Source organism: Grosmannia clavigera (genome assembly GCF_000143105.1).
Source record: "Grosmannia clavigera kw1407 unplaced genomic scaffold GCSC_173, whole genome shotgun sequence".
Taxonomy (NCBI): domain Eukaryota; kingdom Fungi; phylum Ascomycota; class Sordariomycetes; order Ophiostomatales; family Ophiostomataceae; genus Leptographium; species Leptographium clavigerum.
Window position 1 is genome coordinate 509,680 of NW_014040765.1, and position 18,443 is coordinate 528,122.

Genomic DNA, 18,443 nt, shown 5'->3' on the forward strand with positions numbered 1-18,443 from the left:
AGTCAACCTCTCTTAGAAGACATCAGTAGAAATGAACTGCACCGGCGCCTTCTAGTTGGAAGTGAATCTTGCGTAAATACGACCGCCGGCGACCAGATATGAACTTATGACTGAAGCACGAACAGTAAGCATTTCACCTCGATTAGCCATCTGGTAGTCCCACACATTCACAAATGAGATCCAACGTACATCGTTTACGGACTTTAGCTGACCAGTCAACGTAGCGGTGGCAAACAATCGAATCTCATTTTGGCTTCCTAGGCAGAGGATGGCACAGATCCGCCGCCTTTGTCCACAATGGGTACGTATAGTTAGTGTACGGTAAACCGATGTGCTGCTATACCATTTTCCGTCTTAAACCTGTCACCGGGCGTGTTTGGTCGCGTATATCGAGTGCTCTTTGTCTTCGGCGGACCTAAGGGCGCTACGAGGCTCAACAAGCCAGGACAATGCGTTGGATCCAATATTTTCGTGGCCCTAAACTTTTCGCTAATATCATCATAAACACTACGAAATCAATCAGGTACCAGCTTAAACCCCTTTCACAGGTTCCAACAACGCTCGAGCAACTCAAGACCTTGTCGGAACTAGCACGCTTCATCAATCCACCCGGGAAATACCGCAGCGGCAACAGTTAAAGCTTCGGAGTTGCGTCCTGGTGGAGACGTCTCCATAGACGCTTACGAAGATATCCACAAATTAATGAACAAAGAGACGAGACAAAGACATCTTCACAGCCGACCAAAGCTCCAGATCCTGAAAGTTATCGATAGTGAGACGCCGTGGGACCAGACTGGGGCAGCAACGGTCCTTCTGGTGAACATGCATATGGTGTAAAAGCAACAATATTCAAAGTACCTATCATTACAGGATTAGCAAGCAAGGAATTTTCGCAAACGAGACGACAGGGGCTTCCGGTTGTCTGCGCAAGATTGGTTCGTTGCTCTGTGGCTTCACAGCATAGTGACGCTATCAGATACTGCTGTGTAATATCCAAAATCTATTCAAGGCATACTATTTCTATAATAGTATCTAATAACCTTGATGAAGCTCGGCGCTCATTATACCGGAAGCGTCTGTAACTCGTGTGCTTCGCGGATTCCATCCCCCCAACGTTGCTGTTCTTCAATGGTATGCCAAGAATGATTCCTGTGTTGCGTCACGACGATCCGGCCACCAACCAGGCCTTTGTCGCTCGCCGTATCGTTCGTTTGCCAATCGGACGGCTGCGTGCTGCTAAAAGGAGAACGGGGCCTCGAGCGTGCCGAGAAGAAGGTCATGTTTCTAGGGGTAGGGGAGCTTCCGTCGTTGTGAGCCCGAGAAGCGGCGACGCGGCCTTTGATGATTATGGCAAATGATGGGAGACACCCGACGACAATTGCTGGGATTTGGTCAGTTCCTAATGTTGCATCGTCTGTCAAGAGTATAGAACGGCAACTATAGCAGCACACTTACCCACAGCTCCTTCGATTGCAGCCCACTAGAGTAGATAGTCAGCTATCACTGATCCTTGCTTTTGATTCGGCAAAGGTCTATGAGAGTACGCACCATCATGAGCCACGTCGTGCTGACTTGGCCTGCACTTGTGCTTGACACCAAGGACACACTGCGGATGATGGCAGTAATCATGGTCAGGATGCCCACACCGAACACAAAGGCAGCACTGAACTTCTCCACCGTAGAGATCTTGAGCGTCCAGAGAACACGGACAGGAATCAGCATGACTGGAACAGTTAGCATGCCATTGGCCAACCGGGGTTTCCGCTTCCATCCATTACGACGGGCAACTTACTCAAGAGGTCTGTCGCTAGATCAGCCCCCAGGCTGAACCACAAGCTGATGGCTTTTGCCCGCGCATCCCTCGGAGTCTGGCATGCCAGGGCATCGAACCACGCATGCATGGAAGAGCAAGCGGTAAAATTGCTGACGGCACACCCAATAAAGGTCAGGACCGAGAAAACAATAACGACCCACCAAACCCGATTGTAAATCGGCAGCCTGTCTGTGAGCATCCTGAACAGGAATAGCAAGCTCCATTTCACGGCCCACAAAGTGAGCCAGAAGAAGAACTGAACGACGAAGAACTCCTTGAGCATTACTACCAGGTCTTTTTCAAGCGAAGCGTAGATTGCCATTTTTCCGGCCACGATGGCCTCGACGTTGAAGTATGTCGGAATCGTGGTCAGGTATAGCGCAACCGTGTTTATGAACGAGACCAGCGCAAGATACATGGCCAGGTCCTCGAATTCCGAGGGAAACGTGCGAATCTTGTACCAGCGTGCCACTGTACGCAGAGCCATGAAGACAATCGCGACGCACAAGCATGCAATCAGCGAAGACTAGGAATGTGGGTCACCTTCTAATTCGATATACTGTCCTTAAAGCATAAAAGACATGATGGGAATCTTACTGTATCACAACTCCGGGAAACATTTTGAGAGACCATTGTTTTTGAGCCCCTCGGGAAGTTGTAAAATCGCAATTGCGTTTGACAGTTTTTACAGCAATAGGAGAAGAATGAATCATGGACTGACCTGGTATATAGACTCGTACGCAACTCTTACTCCAACGTCTTTTTGATGGCACCATTCCTGATCCGGTCGTATCCCTAGTATGGAAGGTACGGGGTATCGAAAACTACTGGGCTGAAACTCGGCAATGTTACTACTAGTAATAGTACTCCGTAGTACTAGCAGTATATTGCCAACAAACATGTTAAAATAAACAAACAAAATAGTACTAGTATCGAAGTTCGGCTAGTACTCATTAACTACTAATTGCCGCGATCAAGCTGTTTGCGCACATATAATCGTACAGAGTACAAGACCTGTCTGGACATTAATAGGATAGTATTCAAAAAAAAAATTTGCCCAACTGTCACAATCGCCTCTACAGTCCCCTTCCGCATCCGTTCCAGGCTTGTTCTCGAGATGCGCGACCTTGTGACGGTTGTACTCTGCTTGCTGCAGCTGTGCCTCGCTGCAAGTGCAGAGTACACGTTGGAAAACGTCGAAGCTCAAATCGATTCGTACCTCGGCTAGAACCACAACATTACCACGCGATCATCTTCGCTGTGTGGTTGCGATATCGCTGTATGTATGCAGAGTATCTAGTCTTTGACACTCTTCAATTTACTCATTCTGCTTCGCGCCGTGTGCTTTAGTGTGGGTTCCTTGCCTTCTCGCGACCTGGTCTCCTCTCGTACCCAGACTCTCCAAGTTACAACCTGCAGGAGCAGTACTGGTCCCAGCAACAAGCCCTCACACTTTCGGCATGTCGCTTCACTCCTGCTTCAGCAACGGATGTCTCTCTCGCGGTGCTCACTTTACGCGTCACGTCGTGCCAGTTTGCTGTCAAGAGTGGCGGCCATGCAGCTTTTGCGGGCGCCTCCAACATCGATGCCGGTCTTACCATTGACCTTTCCGGTCTGAATGGAATCACAGTGTCTCAGGATCAGTCGCAGACGTCGATAGGTGCTGAAAACCTCTGGTACGACGTATACACCCATCTCGATCCAATGAACATTACCGTTATCGGTGGTCGAGTGGCCGCAATCGGTGTTGGAGGCCTGACTCTGGGAGGCGGCATGTCCTTCTTCTCCGGACGGTATGGATGGGCATGCGACAACGTGAACTCATATGAGGTACCTATCATTTCTTATCAGTACCCTCCGTCAGAATTGGCCCCATAACTGTTTGGATAGGTTGTACTGGCCGACGGTTCGATCCGCAGCGTGTCCTACGATTCCGTCTATTCAGACTTATACTGGGCACTTCGTGGCGGTGGAAACAACTTTGGAATCGTGACGAGCTTCGACTTTGCCACGTATCCCCAAGGCAATCTGTGAGTCTTTGGGTCATTGCCTCCGACTTGCAGTACGGAAAACCCGAACCCGATCCGCCAATCCTGCAAAACTTTACGGCGATTCCCGGTGCTGTGTCGGACAGTCTGCGGATCACAAATCTCTCAGGTCTCACTGTAGAGTTCAATAACTCGAACCCAGGGGGCTACCGGTGCGTACACTCCTTGTTTGCATGTGGTTTGTTCTTCGTTTTCTCGCTACCGGCTAACAGTCCATGCAGGCAAACGTACTGGACTTTAACCGTCGGGAACAGCGCCGACTTGATGGCGGATATGGTTGCCATTTTTATGGATGAAGTCGAGCCGTTGAAGGACGTCGTGGGCATTGTTCCGTCTATCATCTTCCAGCCAATTACCACGGACATGACTACGCACTTTTCCAAAGCCGGCGGTAATCCGTTGGGTCTCGCGGGCCAAGGCCCACTGAACTGTAAGCAGGCTTCTTTCTTTGTAGAACCTCCTTGTATGGGACACGTGTTGACTGGACAATTCAGTGATCAATGTTGACATTTCATGGTCTGACCCGGCGGACGACGCCCGCGTTCTGGCGGCTGCTCAGAATGCCGTGAGCCGGTCAGCAGCAGCTGCAAAAGCCCGCGGGCTTACCAACCCATACCTGTACCAGAATTATGCTGCGTTGCAACAAGACGTGTTTGCAAGCTACGGGGCCGCGAATCTAGCCAGGCTCAAGGCCATTCATGCAAAATACGACCCTCAAAACGTATGGCAAACGTTGCAGCCAGGTTACTTTAAGCTTGGTTAATGTACGATTGCCTGTAAAACAACACAGTCATGAACCTCCTTATTCAAGGGCAGAACAAGCATTAATAGGCTATTACTATACATACACCTGTACTGTTAAACCATTAATACCTAATTTTGAATTCTCTTTTTTTTACTTGATATATCGATTGAAGAAAGTCAGTTGCAAAAGTATGAAAACAAATGTTTATCAGAATAATATTGTAAACAACACGCACCTACGTGCGTAAGTACGTTACACCACTTCTATACAAAGCCTTATTTCACTTGCTTCCCAAGCCGGCACTAGACCGTTAAATTAGAAAAGTAAGGCCTTTCGCCCAGTTTAGTTGATAGTTTTTCCTCTCTTTAGCTTAGCACGATTATTTACATGCGTGTTGTCCTTCGTCTTCTTACCGTTCTTATTTATGTGGAGCTTTGAACTTGAAAAAATCGGGCATAGCTTAGAGGGGTTGCACTGACGGTGGATATGAAGACAGAGAGAAAGACCAGACTTTCAAGGCGCGCGCATTGAGCAAGTAGGTCCTTGCAGGAGCAGCACAGGCTTGTGTACGAAAGAGAAATTTTAACCGACAGGATATGTCTCTTATTGAATACTTCTACAAAAAAACAACTACTAATACTATGTAAGTACGGAATAATTTACGGAGGACCCGCCAAAAAAACGAACCTTCTCCACTAGTGCAGACCATTGAGGTTATTTCCTGCATATCAGCCATTTATGCTTGTTCTAGGCACTCTATAAACTCGTAGGCCGTACAAACTTCTAGCAGATAAATCTTGTTAAGAATCTGTGGAACCAACATCGCCCGTCCCTAGAAAGTGAGAGAGGATCCCTCTTCGTCGGTGGTCCAGTGTTTATAGGATTCTGACACCCGATTCGTAGAGACCTATTATCGTAACCCACAGCGCCCCCAAGCACGGAACCTGACCAGTGCCCAATCAGCTATCAACCTGACGTTGACATGCAGACGCCTGATGGAACGCAACACCGCAGAGTGCCCAAAGAGGGCAAGTAGCTGCAGCCGGGTTGCGCCCCGACCCTAGATTATAGGATACGTCGTAATGGATTCGGAAGAAAACGTGAGCTAGTCAGATGCATCGTAGTGGTGCGAGCCGTGGATACAAATTGATTGAGGTGCATGTGCTCTGTTATGTATGTTGCTATACGTACTCGTACGTTGCTGCAAGCACAAAGTGCGGGTTTTTTATGACAAGTTCTCATACGAGGTACTTCAAGCGTATACTTTTTAGCATCGCCTCCTTCCGTTTCTTTTTTTTCATTTCTTCTACCTTTGATCTTCCAGTCGTCGTTTCAGCCTTTTGCCAACATGACTGACCCCCAAGCCAGGACGGGCAATGCTTTCCCAGCTGCTCCTCCGGCTTCCCCTCCGCATTCCACTTCAACCACAGAACCCCTGATTCAATTCCAGTCCCCGCAAGTCTGGACCGAACTGAACGTTTCGGGTATTGCTCTCCATCATTGGCACACCCAATAGATACGCGCTGACACTCTCTCTAGAAGATGACGACGACTCGGCCCTCGGCGACGACAGTGCGAGCTCCACGGAGTCTTTGGCGTCTAGCATCCGGAAATATCGCGTTCTGAACGGGCGCACGTATCACCATAACCAAGACGAGACGCACTACTGGTATGCAGATAGCAGACAGCCGACGGCAGCGGCGGGTGGTTCATTGGAAATCATTTTATTTTCTAACGAATTGCATAGGGGCCCTAATGACGACCGACAGAACAATACGCTCGATCTTGGGTCAGGACGGGCACTGTTAAGCATGTATGCACAGACTACGGCAGCTGACTTGATACAGACATCACTCTTACACGCTCCTTCAGGGAGGCAAGCTTTATCTTGCGCCTTTGCCAGAACATGTCGATGTAGGCCAGAACCTCCCAGTTAACAGCTTCCATGCGATTTTAGCCTAACAAAAGCAATGCAGAAAGTGATTGACATCGGCACTGGAACTGGTATCTGGGCTATGTTTGTAGTTCTTTTTCGTTTGTCTGAAGTTTGCCGTTTATGCATTAACCATATCTACGAAACCAGCGATTTCGCAGACGAACGTCCGGACACCACGGTGGTCGGTACTGATATTACCCCCATTCAACCAGATTGGGTACCACCGAATCTATACTTGTATATTCATACCTTTTTTTTTCCCATCTTGTACAAGTAAATCCTGTGCTAATCCCGTCCTAGCCAAATGGACGACTTCACAAAGCCATGGATGTTTGACGACAACTCATTTGACTATGTGCACTTGCGCTGGCTTGTTGGCAGCGTAGAGAACTGGACGGATCTGTTCAAGGAGGCGTACAGAGTCCTGAAGCCAGGCGGGTACATTGAGACCTTCGACCTTGACGGCAACATTACCTCGGACGACGGCACTGTAACCGAAAAGACGGCCATCTCTCAATGGGGTTTTATCTTCCAGGAAGGCGCCCGGAAGCTTGGTTCGCGCGCCTCTTACAACCCGATCGGAGAAGGTCTGCAGCACCGAGCTCTTGTTGATGCAGGCTTTGCCAACATTACCGAGAAGCCGTTCAAGGTAAGATAAACCGCTTACGTAATGCGGCACTGAAAACTGATATAACCAGCTTCCAACCTCTGAATGGCATGATGACCCGATCCTGCACGAGGCTGGCCAGTTCAGTCGTGCGACTATCATGAACGATATTGAGGGATTTATAGGCATGATGGCCACCCAACTCGGCTGGACTACGGAAGAGATATCTGTGTACTCCGCCCACCTGCGCCGAGAATTGCGGAGTCTGAAGATACACGCCTACTTTAACGTCTGCGCAGCTTACGCCCAGAAGCCTGTGGACGTGTAGATTGAATGAAGACTAGATGACGGCTGGACTTTCCAAATGCTATGCAAATAAATCTTCACAAAAATAGCTACAGATAGAATGTGGAAAGAGTCGGGCATATATCCCGAATTCATTGACGTCCCCATTCACACAAACGTATCCTTCCCGTCGGCTATGGGTGGAAAGACCAGTGAAGTCGGTGGCCAGTCCTTCGTGTTGTCCCAGTGGTCGGTCAGATGGTAGCGTCCAGACCCGAGCCAGATGCCATTGTCCGGGTCGCCACCCGGCAGCACCACCTGGGCGCGGCTGTTGACCGGCACGAGCAGGTCGAGGCAGAAGCGGTCGTCTTGGATGGTCCAGCGGACCTCGATGCGGCCGTAGACGGATTCGAAGGAAGCCGTGGCTGTGTTGATAGTGCCGCCTGGCAGCGGAGCGACGCGGAACGTCTTCCAGCCTGGGGCCAGCGGCCGCAACCCGGCGACAGTCTCGTGCAGCCACTGGACGACAGAACCGAGCGCGTAGTGGTTGAAGCTGGTCATCTCGCCCGGGTTGATCGAGCCGTCCGGCAGCATGCTGTCCCACCGCTCCCAGACGGTCGTCGCACCCATCCGCACTGGGTACAGCCACGACGGCCTCTCACCCTCCTGCAGCATCCGGTATGCCAGCTGATGATGGCCTGCCCGCGTCAGTGCCTCTGTCACCACCGGCGTTCCCGCAAATCCTGTCGCTACCCGGAAGCCTGCCTGTCGCACCAGCCGCGCCAGCCGAGAGCCCGCCATCGCTGCCTGTGCCGTCGTCGGCAGCAGCTCAAACACCAGCGCCAGAGCCAGTGCCGTCTGCGTGTCTCCGACTACCAGACCCGCCGGCGTCACGTACTTGTGCTGCCACGTCGCCCGCAAATCTGCCGCGTCCGACCAGAACCGCTGCGCATCCGCGTCCTGCTCGCTGCCACCCACCACTGCCGCAATGTCCGCCATCACCGAGGTCACGTGCACTAGATACGCATCTGCCACCAGAGTGCTGCTTGTCCGCGCGTCGGCTGGGTTGTCTGGCGGTGCTGTCGGGTCTAGCCAGTCGCCGAGCTGCCACAGGTCCGGGTCCCAGAGTCTGTCAGGCCCACGCCGCACGCCGCGGTCCAGCCAGGCCAACATGCTCGGGTACTGGCGCTGCAGAACGGCCGTGTCGCCCGAGTAGCGGTATAAAACCCACGGTGTCAGCACTGCCACGTCGTCCCAGATCGCCTGTGGAAGCGCCGGAAAGATGCCCTGGATCACGTTCGGCACCACCAGCGGCGGTACTCCGTCCGTGTCCGGCTCGTCCAGCTGCTCGGCCATCAGGTCACGCAGCCAGTCGCCCAGCATCCCGGCTGTGTTGCACAGAAAGCTGGCTGACGGCGCAAACACCTGGATGTCGCCTGTCCAGCCGAGTCGCTCGTCGCGCTGCGGACAGTCCGTCGGGATCGACAGGAAGTTGCCTCGCATGCTCCACCACGCGTTCTCGTGAAGCCGGTTGACCAGCGCGTGCGAACAGCTGAAGTGGCCCGTCCGTTGAAGATCCGTGTGCATCACCTGCGCCCTTATCATGTCCAACCCTTCGTCTCCCTCCGGCACCTGCCAGCCGTCCACCTGAACGTACCGGAACCCGTGGAAGGTGAAGCGTGGCGTCCATTTGGCCAATCGCTCGCCCGCGAGTACCACCGTGTCCCTGCACTTGGCCACCCGTAGCGGCCGCACGCCCAGCTCGCCATTCTCGAGCACCTCCGCGTGCGCAAACGTCACCCTCTGACCGCGTGGCCCATTCAGTCCGCGCACCCGCAGCCGGCCTACCAGGTTCTGTCCAAAGTCGATCACCGTCTTACCCGACGGCGTCGTCATCACCGCCACCGGCTTCACCTCCTCGACCACCCGCACCGGTGGAGCATCGGCCGCCACCAACTGTGCCTTTGGCATAGCCAGCTCCTTCACCGGCAGCCAGCCACTGCTGCTGGCAGTCGGCTCGTCCCACTCCGTCTCGGCACCCACATCGTACTCCTCGCCGTCGTATATCTCGCTGCGAATCAGCGCGCTTGCCTGACATTGCCACGAGCTGTCTGTCACGATCGTCAGCCCGTCAGCACTGCCGACTTCCAGCTGGGCCAGTACGCCTATCTCGTCGCCATAAATGTATCGCCGACCACCGTGGAAGCCCAGACGGCCAGCATACCAGCCCTCGGCCACCTCGACCGCCACCACGTTGTCCTGTCCCGGCCGCAGAAGTGCCGCCACGTCAAACACCTGGTAGTTGAGCCGGTGCGCATAGCTGGTCCAGCCCGGTGCCATCTCGTGGTCGCCCACCGCCTGTCCATTGATGTAGGCCTTGTACACGCCCAAACTCGTAATGTACAGTCGTGCTCGCTCCTTCACAATCGCTGCTGCAGGTGCAACAAATGTCCGCCGGAATCGGATTGGACGCAGCGGACCCTTGACGTCAGCGTCCGCCTCCAGTCGTGTCGAGCTCGTGATCGGCCGTCCCGTCCACTCTGCCTTGTCCAGAAATCCGGCCTCGACCACCGCCCATGGCGACCAGTCCGTCGGCCCCTTCGAAAGCACCGTGCCGCCTGCTCCTCCTCCGGTCACCCGTACCCGCACCCGGGCCTGCTCCCTCGACCGCAGCGGCGTGCTGGGCCACGGCACGAGAACCGACGTGCTGCTGTCTTGAACCTGGTACGTCTCCACCTCGTTTGCTGCTGCTGTTGACCGCACTACCTCGAGCTCGTAGCCCGTCTGCTCCCACCCCTGCGGCGTGTCGTCTTGGACGACAAAGCGCCACGACAGCCGTGGGGATGCCACCCCAATGCCGAAGCCACTTGCATGCTGCTCAAACGTCGGCGCTGTCAGCGTCGGCAGACTCATCATGTCGTTGTTGGAAAGAAAGAAAAAAGGTATGTGCGGAAGGGAAAGAGGACCGGAGAAAAGTCAAACGAGGAAGGAAAGAAGGATATTGGCATCGTCGGCTGTCTTTGCCCCGAGAGCGGCAGGTGGGGCGGTCGTCTGGGCCGATACTCCCCATGCCCCATAGTCGTCTTCATACCACAGTCACGTGCGATCAGGTTCATTTTGTTGCTCGTTGCTCATTCACGTCATGTTCTTCCACTTCCACGCCTATAACTCACCTAAGGCAACTTGCTCAGCACGTACGGCCATAGATACTGGAAAGCACGGGATCCCGTCCGCTCTCCCCTAGTTAAACCAGTAATCGGCGGATTAGTAGTTGGGTCGGTGACGACCAGCGAATACCCGCTGTTGTACGTTTTTTTGGAACTGATAAACTATCAACAACGCAAAAGGGGCACAAAATGCAATGCCTTCCTTTTTATCTGTGGAAGACTAAAATAACAACAGTCTTCATTGACTAAACGCAAGAACTTTGCCCGGCGCAGCAATTGCCAACGTGTATATGCACGGTATATAAACAGACAGGCATAAACAATTCAGACATTGCATAAAAATAACCTCGCGAAGAAGTCGCAGTTATGTAACTCCGCACTGCGCATTTTGCTCTCCAATCTGATACACCACCGGACAACTGGCTGGATCGTCGCTAACAGAACATAACCCTGAAAAGGGAATGCAGCGGAAAACGCAAGGCTCGCTTCATCGGCTCCATCCATATTGCCCGAGTTGCATTCCAAAGATAGCCACTCTGCCAATTATTCCACTTTGAGAAGTCGCGCACACGAACGCCATTCTTTTCCCGCTACGGCAATTGTAGCTTGCTGCTGTGACAGGCAAAAAGCAGAGTTCCACAATCGTGCGGGGTTCTTATGCGGAGAGCTCCGGCTTTCTCCAATCAACCTCCACCTTGGACGAGTACGGAGAATCGAGTATCAGCTTTGTGGAGAATAGTGGTTTGGAGAATGGACTCTAAACAGGCAGGGCGCTTAGGAGCAGTGTCCGGGTCTGCCGAGATTTAGCATCAGATTTGTAAAAAGTCGAGCACAGAAGAGAAAGCACAACAGGAACATTGCGCACATCCTGGGACGGTTTTCATGGCTGCGAACCAGATGGTGCAGTGCGGATCTGTAGTGGTGGCTAGGCAGGTGCCTTTGGTAACGGCGCACGCGGTAATAGGCGACTAGTGGCATCGGGTCATCTCGTCCAGTATATTATATACGTCTCTGCTCGATGTCGACATCATCGCCACCAAGCCACCAACGAATCGTCCGTCGGCGGCGTAGTCATCAACCCGTTGTGACGGCTTTGTATGTCACGTGGATATATGCACGATTATGTATTGCATGTGACCGTATGGTCCTTGCGCGGCAGTGTGCTTACATCGTAGCTTCATGCTTTTTGCTCCATATTACAGAGTACTCCGTATGATGACCTAATATAGGAACGGACACAATACCCCACACAATCGACAGCCAATAATGCGCCACGTATTGTCGCAAATTGCCGTCCTGGGCTGCCGACGCCCCTGGCTTTTTTGCTATCCCAGCTTCCGACTTGCTAGCATGTCTTTACCCCGCGAGTCCGACTCCACTTGCAGCCAAACGCAGTTGCATCTGCTATGTAGCTTGCCCCAGACAGGATCGCTTCTCGGCTTGAAACTCTCGACGCGAAAGCACTGCCTCTGGGTCTGACATCATCTTGGTACTTGCTGCAAAACGGTTGAAGGCCTCGGCCGCTCTTTAGCCCATCACCGGCCTCTATGACCGATAAGGCGCTCACAGCACGTCGAGTACTTAAACGACCGGTCCAGTCGCCTCCTTTCCTGCTTTTGTTTCTGCTCCGACCATCGTCTGCACTACTCCGACATGTCTGTCCTTGGGCTCTTGTACAGCTACTCCGCCTGGAGTCCAGCCGTGCTGGCCGTGCTGGCCGTGCTGACACCGCTGGTCTACTATTTCTACCCCTATCTCTTCACATATGCAGCTCTGCGATCGCTGCCTGCACCGTTCCCAGCCCAGTTTACCAACTGGTGGCTGCTGTCTGTCTGTCGGCGCGGCAATCGCTACCTTGTCGTCGACGACCTGCACAAGAAGCTCGGTCCCGTTGTGCGCATTCAGCCCAACCACGTGAGCATCAACGACGATGCGGCCATCAACACCATCTACGGCCACGGCAACGGCTTTCTCAAGAGGTGAGTTTTTCTTCTTTTCATTTCTTCTTTTTCGCCTCGCTGACAGTCAGTGACTACTATGACGCCTTTGTGAGCATCCAGCGCGGCCTATTCAACACGCGTGACCGCGCCCAGCACACGCGCAAGCGCAAGATTGTCGCGCACACCTTCTCGCCCAAGTCGGTCACACAGTTCGAGCCCTTTATCCACCACAACCTCGAGCTCTTTGTGCAGCAATGGGACCGGATGATCGCCGAGGGCACGGGCAGCACGGGTGCGGGCGCGGCTACGCTGGACTGCCTCAACTGGTTCAACTATTTGGCTTTTGACGTGATCGGCGACCTGGCTTTTGGTGCGCCCTTTGGTATGCTCTCGAGCGGCGCCGATATTGCCGAGGTGCGGGCCTCGGCCGACAGCCCACCGGTGTACGCGTCCGCGATTGAGATTCTGAACCGGCGCGGCGAGGTCTCGGCGGCGATTGGGATTCTGCCGGCCCTGAAGCCGTGGGCCTCCTGGATGCCGGACCCGTTCTTCCGCAACGGGTCCAAGTCTGTCCAGCAGCTGGCCGGGATTGCTATCGCCCGCGTGCGCGAGCGTCTGGAGCGCCAGCCGTATGGCAAGGACCTCGAGAACGGCCGGAAGGATCTGCTGGCCCGTCTGATGGAGGGCCGCGACGACAACGGCGCCCCGCTCGGCCGCGAGGAGCTCACGGCCGAGGCTCTGACCCAGCTGATCGCCGGCAGCGACACCACCTCCAACTCGTCGTGTGCCCTGCTCTTCCACGTCGTCCGCACCGACGGCGGCCGCGTGCTGCGCCGCCTGCAGGCCGAGCTCGATGCCGCTCTGCCGGCCGGCAAGGACGTGCCCACCTTTGACGACGTCCGCAACCTGCCCTATCTCCAGTCCGTCCTCAACGAGACCCTGCGCCACCACTCCACCTCTGGCATCGGTCTGCCGCGCCAGATCCCCGCCGATAGCGCCGGCATCACCCTGCACGGTCACTACTTCCCGCCCGGCACCGTGCTCAGCATCCCGACGTACTCGATCCACCACTCGACCGACATCTGGGGCCCCGACGCCAACGAGTTCCGGCCCGAGCGCTGGGAGAACGTGACGACGCGCCAGCGCAACGCCTTCATCCCCTTCAGCCACGGCCCGCGCGCTTGTGTCGGCCGCAACGTCGCTGAGATGGAGATGAAGCTCATCATCGCCACCTGGGCCCGTCGCTACGATGTCCGCCTGCTGCAGGACTACCTCGGCACCAGCGAGGGCTTCTTGCGCAAGCCGCTGGGCCTCGACATCGAAATCCGGAGGCGGCAATAGACGGGGAAATGAGAACTATGATGACGGGAAGTCACATTGATGAAACAACGCAGAACTATAACGTAAATAGTCACAAGAGAAACAGAAGGCATATCACAAAGCACTTATAAGACACCGTGAGCTGATTGACTGAAATGATTCAATGATTGGCTGCATTCTCGGAAGAACGGATGCATGCACAAGTCACGAGACTCCCACGAGCTTGCCCCACGAGCTCGCCCCACTCAAATGACGACGGTAGCCAGTGTGGCTTGCGTCTGCTAGCAGCTGCGACACAGGCAGGTAAGAGTGACGCCACTTCCCTTCGACCCCCCGCGAAAGCGCCCAACAGAGCCGTAAAATCCCCGCGAAGCCTAAAGCTTGCCGTCACACTTTCTCCCCACCATCACATCACCACTCTTGTCTCCAGCGTCGCCGAAAGATCACCACCCCGACCGCGGGTCCAGACAGAGCTGCAGCATCCTAAGACGACCACCACATCACAGCGTTCCTACTGGCCGTCCTCGCCCCCGCCATCATGGGTTCTCGAGGCATCACCGTCCTCAAATTTGTCGGGACTGTCTCCCTCGGTTTACTGACTGTGAGTAACGTGGTTTTGGTCGTGTCCTGTCTCTTTTTTTGTCTGCTGTCTGCCACCTGCTGTCTGCTCTCCTTTATCCTAGCCTCTCCCTGCTAACAGCTTCGCAGGGCCTCTCCTTCTCTCTGTCTACCGTTACCGTTCCCACCCTTCTGACGCTGCCTTCCGCCCGAACGGCCTCCAAGGCATTCTTGAGCCTCTCTGACGCTGCTTCCTCCCATCTGCGCTCCCTCTCTGGCATCGCCACCTCGGCCTTTCTGCTCGCTTTCCTGCTGTCTCCCCGCCATATCCGCCATCCGTACCTGCTGTACACCTCCCTGCTCGTCCTCAGCGGCCGGCTGGTTACGGATGACCGTCTGACACCCTACATCTTCTCTACTCCGACTGCTGCTAGTGCTGCTGTCGCTTCGTCGCCGCTTGTCAAGCCCGCCAAACACCGCAGTACGCCGGCACACATGGAGGCCAGCTACGAGGTGCTGGGCGCCCACACCACCGGCTCCGTGGCCGGCTCTGTGGCCGGCTCTGTGTCCGATTCACACAGCGACGGTGCCATGTCGGACGGCGAGCTGCCCGCCACTGCCGCCTCGACAACGGCCTCGGCCACGGCAGACAGCGCTGTCAACGGCGAGGAGGTGCGTGCTGACGTCGAGGTCTTCCTCAAGAAGCAGATCGCACGCACCGTGATCAGCGGCCTGGCCTTTTCTATTGCTGTTATCGGCATCTGGGGCGACGGGTTGCTCCCGGCTGCGTAGGTTGGGCATAGCGAGACGTTCGTCATCCGCTACAGGTAATGCCGGCGTTTCACCCTTCTGGGATGGGGGTACTTTTCACTGTCTTTATGCTGGTGCTCCAATGCGCTGCATATCATGCCATTTTTATGTCTGTTATTTGCTTTGCATTTGCTTCCAATCTTCATTCGTTCACCTTCCTTGACAGGGCTCGTCTTGTCTGGGATATGACGGGATACGACCACGACGGTGGCCTGTTGAGAGAGGCACATGGAAAAACTGTCAGATAGCATCACGCATAGGTTGTTTCTGTGATTTATAATGGTGGCGTTTTCGGGAGGAGCTCACCAAGAAACACGAAAAACACGCACTTCGCTCCTCACATGCAGGGCGGTTCACTTTAGTTACTGCAAACCAATTCTCCGTTACGCAATGACACGTTTTTCTGTGTGATTTTCGTGCCGATGTTCCTACGTACTGATGCTAATTTGGCAGGCGGAAGAGATGGCCACCGGGTGACAACGACCCCAAAGGCACCTACGAGGCCCACGAGCAGCCATGTGGGTGCTGGCCTGCAAGCGGTAGGTTGAATAAGTTGAGGCTGTCTTTTTAGACCCAATCATGTTATTGGGGCAGAGAAGGTGTTTGAATGGGCGAATGTGAAGGACAAGTCCGTCTGTTCACTGTGCAGCTGACTAAGGGAAGTACTGTCACATAGATGGGAGGCTGCACTTTAACTGCATCCTCGCTTATTTCTGGTTCTCCCAGACTTGTTCGGACATCTCGAGCATAAAAAGCTGATATTGCCCGCTGGTCTACTCTGGAGAGACTTTGTAGTTCAAGTCAGATGTACTCGTAGTTATGTACAAGTTCTGATCATTGGAGGGGCTCTAGTACGGAGTACTCCGTACGACGTACCGATTGATAGCGTATTGGGCAGATCTACAAGGCGGGACAGGCCTACGGAGCAAGCTGCCCCACACATATGTTTAATGACCATAGGTGGGACTTTTGTGAAGGGAGTCTCGCCTCGTTCTGTCATCTTTGCTGCTGTAATTCCTCTCGTTGCTCTTGTATTTCTCTCGCTCATGGTTTCAGACAAAGCCCGATAGCTCATACGGATAGCATACGAATATTCTCGATAACGTGCGCAGGACGTTCTGGCAGCCATACATTCTCGAGCAAAACTGCCTTTCGAATTTATCTGCGGGTCGTGCCTGCTGCCTGTTAGATAGTGTCGACAATCCTTCCTCTTTTGCCTTTTATCATTTCTTTCTTGTTTCTAGAAACCCGCTTCTACAATCACCAGTTCTTTAACATTAAACTCTCTTACGATATTTACATTTGCCCTCTCTCTACAGCATCTCTCCTCCCCTCCCGCCTCAAGTTTCCTAGGCATGAGCTCTGCCAAGCCGCCCAAGTCCTGGCAGGAGGCCCGAGACGCAAAGAGGGCGGAACAGCTGTTGCGCATCCCGGTGGAATGGAGGCTGAGCGAAGCCAATCGGCCGGCGGCGGACACATCGGACCTGCGGCCGGCGGCAGCGTCGTCGGGGATCCTGAGCGAGCGTGAGCTAGCAATCACTGGCGACGGGCACGACGCGACGTCGCTGGTTGCGGCGATTGCACAGGGCACGTACACGGCGACGGAAACGGTGACAGCATTCTGCAAGCGGGCAGCCATCAGCCAGCAGCTGTGCCGGTCGCTGACGGAGATCTGCTTTGCCGAGGCGCTGGCCAAGGCGGCGAAGCTGGACGCGCACTTCCAGGCGACCGGCCAGACGGTCGGGCCGCTGCACGGGCTCGCCATGACGTTCAAGGAGTGCTTCCACATCGAGGGCTTCGATGCCTGCAACGGCTACGTGGCACGCATCGGTGAGCCGTCGACGACGACGACGCCCATCATCCGGCTGGCCGAGCAGGCCGGGGCGGTGCTGATCGCCAAGACCAACGTGCCGCAGACGATGCTGGTGGCCGAGTGCGACAACAACGTGTTTGGCCAGACGCGGAACCCGGTCGTGAGCCAGCTCTCGAGCGGTGGCAGCAGCGGCGGCGAGGGCTCGCTGTCGGCCTTTCGGGGAAACGCCTTTGGCGTCGGCACCGACGTCGCTGGGTCCATCCGGTAGGTGCTGCTCTGCCTTGCTGCTCTCTACGCTTCTCTCCCCTGACGTGACAGACTGCCAGCTGCCTTCAATGGCGTGTACGGCTACAAGCCATCAGTAGGGATCCTCCCGTTCATCGGATATGCAGCGTCGGGATGGACGGGCGTGAACACGGGCGTACCGGCAGTGCTGGGCCCCATTGGCCGCTCCGTCCGCGACCTGGCCCTGTTTACGGACACGATCCGCGCGCGAAAGCCCTGGACGATCGACCCGGCCATCATTCCCGGCGTCATGGAGCAGCCGGCACCTACAAAGAAACCGGTGGTGGGGATCTTGTACGAGTCGGGCCTCACGCCACATCCACCGGTGCAACGAGCGATCCGCGAGGCCCAGACCAAGTTGGAAGCAGCCGGATTTGAAACCAGGGATTTTACACCGATGTGTCCTGACTTCAAGGAGATGCGCGACATCTCGGCCGACCTCTTGACCGTCGACGGACTCTCGTACCAGCGGCAGAAGCTGGCCGAGTCTGGCGAGCCGGCCGTTCCGTCGGTGGCCGGCTTCGGCTACTGGGACCTGAAGCGGAAGACGCACGAGCAAATGTGGGCGCTCAACACGCGCAAGGGCGAGCTGCAGAAGCAGATGCTGGACGCCTGGCAAGCCGCGGGCATCGACATGCTGATCGCCCCGGCCGCACCGCACGTCGCCATCCCGCCACCCCACATGACATCGGAGCTGTATACGGTGGCCTGGAACGTCGTAGATGTGGGTGTGAAAATGGGCAGAGACAGCAGGGAGAGTATACGGAATATATGCTGCTCAAATGCTGACTAACATTAACTAGTACCCAGCCATCATTATACCGTTCGCCACAGTGGACCCTGCCTTGGACAAGAGGGACGGCGAGTTCAAGCCCAAGAACGAGCTGGATGCAGAGATTGCAGCTTATTGTAAGTACATGTGACTTGTCTGCTGCTCTTGCTCTTCTGCTGACGTCTGTAGTCGACCCGGAGCTCATGGCCGGTGCTCCCGTGTCGCTGCAGCTTGTCGGCATGCGGCTCCACGACCGCGCGCTACTTGCACACGCAGAGATGATCGACGGAGTTCTTAACGAAGCCAAGAAATAGTGGGAGCGCACACGGGCTGGCTTTTCAGGT

The 18,443-nt window shown here is 54.9% G+C and overlaps 7 protein-coding genes across 7 annotated transcripts; 5 read left to right on the forward strand and 2 right to left on the reverse strand.

The window, feature by feature from the left end:
* Nucleotides 1-1,061: 1,061 nt before the first annotated feature.
* CMQ_7401 (uncharacterized protein) lies at nt 1,062-2,300 on the reverse strand (the record flags this gene model as incomplete). Its single annotated transcript, XM_014314406.1, has 4 exons — nt 1,062-1,381; nt 1,456-1,480; nt 1,549-1,724; nt 1,793-2,300. The coding sequence occupies 4 exons, from the start codon at nt 2,298-2,300 to the stop codon at nt 1,062-1,064; spliced, it is 1,029 nt and encodes a 342-aa protein (XP_014169881.1).
* Nucleotides 2,301-2,930: 630 nt separating this feature from the next.
* Nucleotides 2,931-4,624, forward strand: CMQ_7464 (FAD-binding domain containing protein; the record flags this gene model as incomplete). The annotated part of the gene is made up of 6 exons (XM_014314469.1): nt 2,931-3,028; nt 3,220-3,643; nt 3,704-3,843; nt 3,948-4,013; nt 4,083-4,291; nt 4,356-4,624. 6 exons carry the CDS (start codon nt 2,931-2,933, stop codon nt 4,622-4,624), a joined length of 1,206 nt encoding a protein of 401 aa, XP_014169944.1.
* Nucleotides 4,625-5,954: 1,330 nt separating this feature from the next.
* Nucleotides 5,955-7,477, forward strand: CMQ_7538 (methyltransferase type 11; the record flags this gene model as incomplete). The annotated part of the gene is made up of 5 exons (XM_014314543.1): nt 5,955-6,090; nt 6,146-6,275; nt 6,354-6,419; nt 6,843-7,191; nt 7,241-7,477. 5 exons carry the CDS (start codon nt 5,955-5,957, stop codon nt 7,475-7,477), a joined length of 918 nt encoding a protein of 305 aa, XP_014170018.1.
* Nucleotides 7,478-7,602: 125 nt separating this feature from the next.
* On the reverse strand, nt 7,603-10,350 carry CMQ_7701 (alpha-l-rhamnosidase; the record flags this gene model as incomplete). Its single annotated transcript, XM_014314706.1, has 1 exon — nt 7,603-10,350. The coding sequence occupies one exon, from the start codon at nt 10,348-10,350 to the stop codon at nt 7,603-7,605; it is 2,748 nt and encodes a 915-aa protein (XP_014170181.1).
* Nucleotides 10,351-12,254: 1,904 nt separating this feature from the next.
* CMQ_7262 (cytochrome p450 benzoate 4-monooxygenase) lies at nt 12,255-13,882 on the forward strand (the record flags this gene model as incomplete). Its single annotated transcript, XM_014314267.1, has 2 exons — nt 12,255-12,580; nt 12,631-13,882. The coding sequence occupies 2 exons, from the start codon at nt 12,255-12,257 to the stop codon at nt 13,880-13,882; spliced, it is 1,578 nt and encodes a 525-aa protein (XP_014169742.1).
* Nucleotides 13,883-14,399: 517 nt separating this feature from the next.
* Nucleotides 14,400-15,211, forward strand: CMQ_7322 (uncharacterized protein; the record flags this gene model as incomplete). Its single annotated transcript, XM_014314327.1, has 2 exons — nt 14,400-14,462; nt 14,570-15,211. 2 exons carry the CDS (start codon nt 14,400-14,402, stop codon nt 15,209-15,211), a joined length of 705 nt encoding a protein of 234 aa, XP_014169802.1.
* A 1,373-nt stretch (nt 15,212-16,584) lies between these two features.
* On the forward strand, nt 16,585-18,413 carry CMQ_7136 (amidase; the record flags this gene model as incomplete). Its single annotated transcript, XM_014314141.1, has 4 exons — nt 16,585-17,306; nt 17,361-18,051; nt 18,131-18,236; nt 18,289-18,413. The coding sequence occupies 4 exons, from the start codon at nt 16,585-16,587 to the stop codon at nt 18,411-18,413; spliced, it is 1,644 nt and encodes a 547-aa protein (XP_014169616.1).
* Between the last annotated feature and the right edge of the window lie 30 nt (nt 18,414-18,443).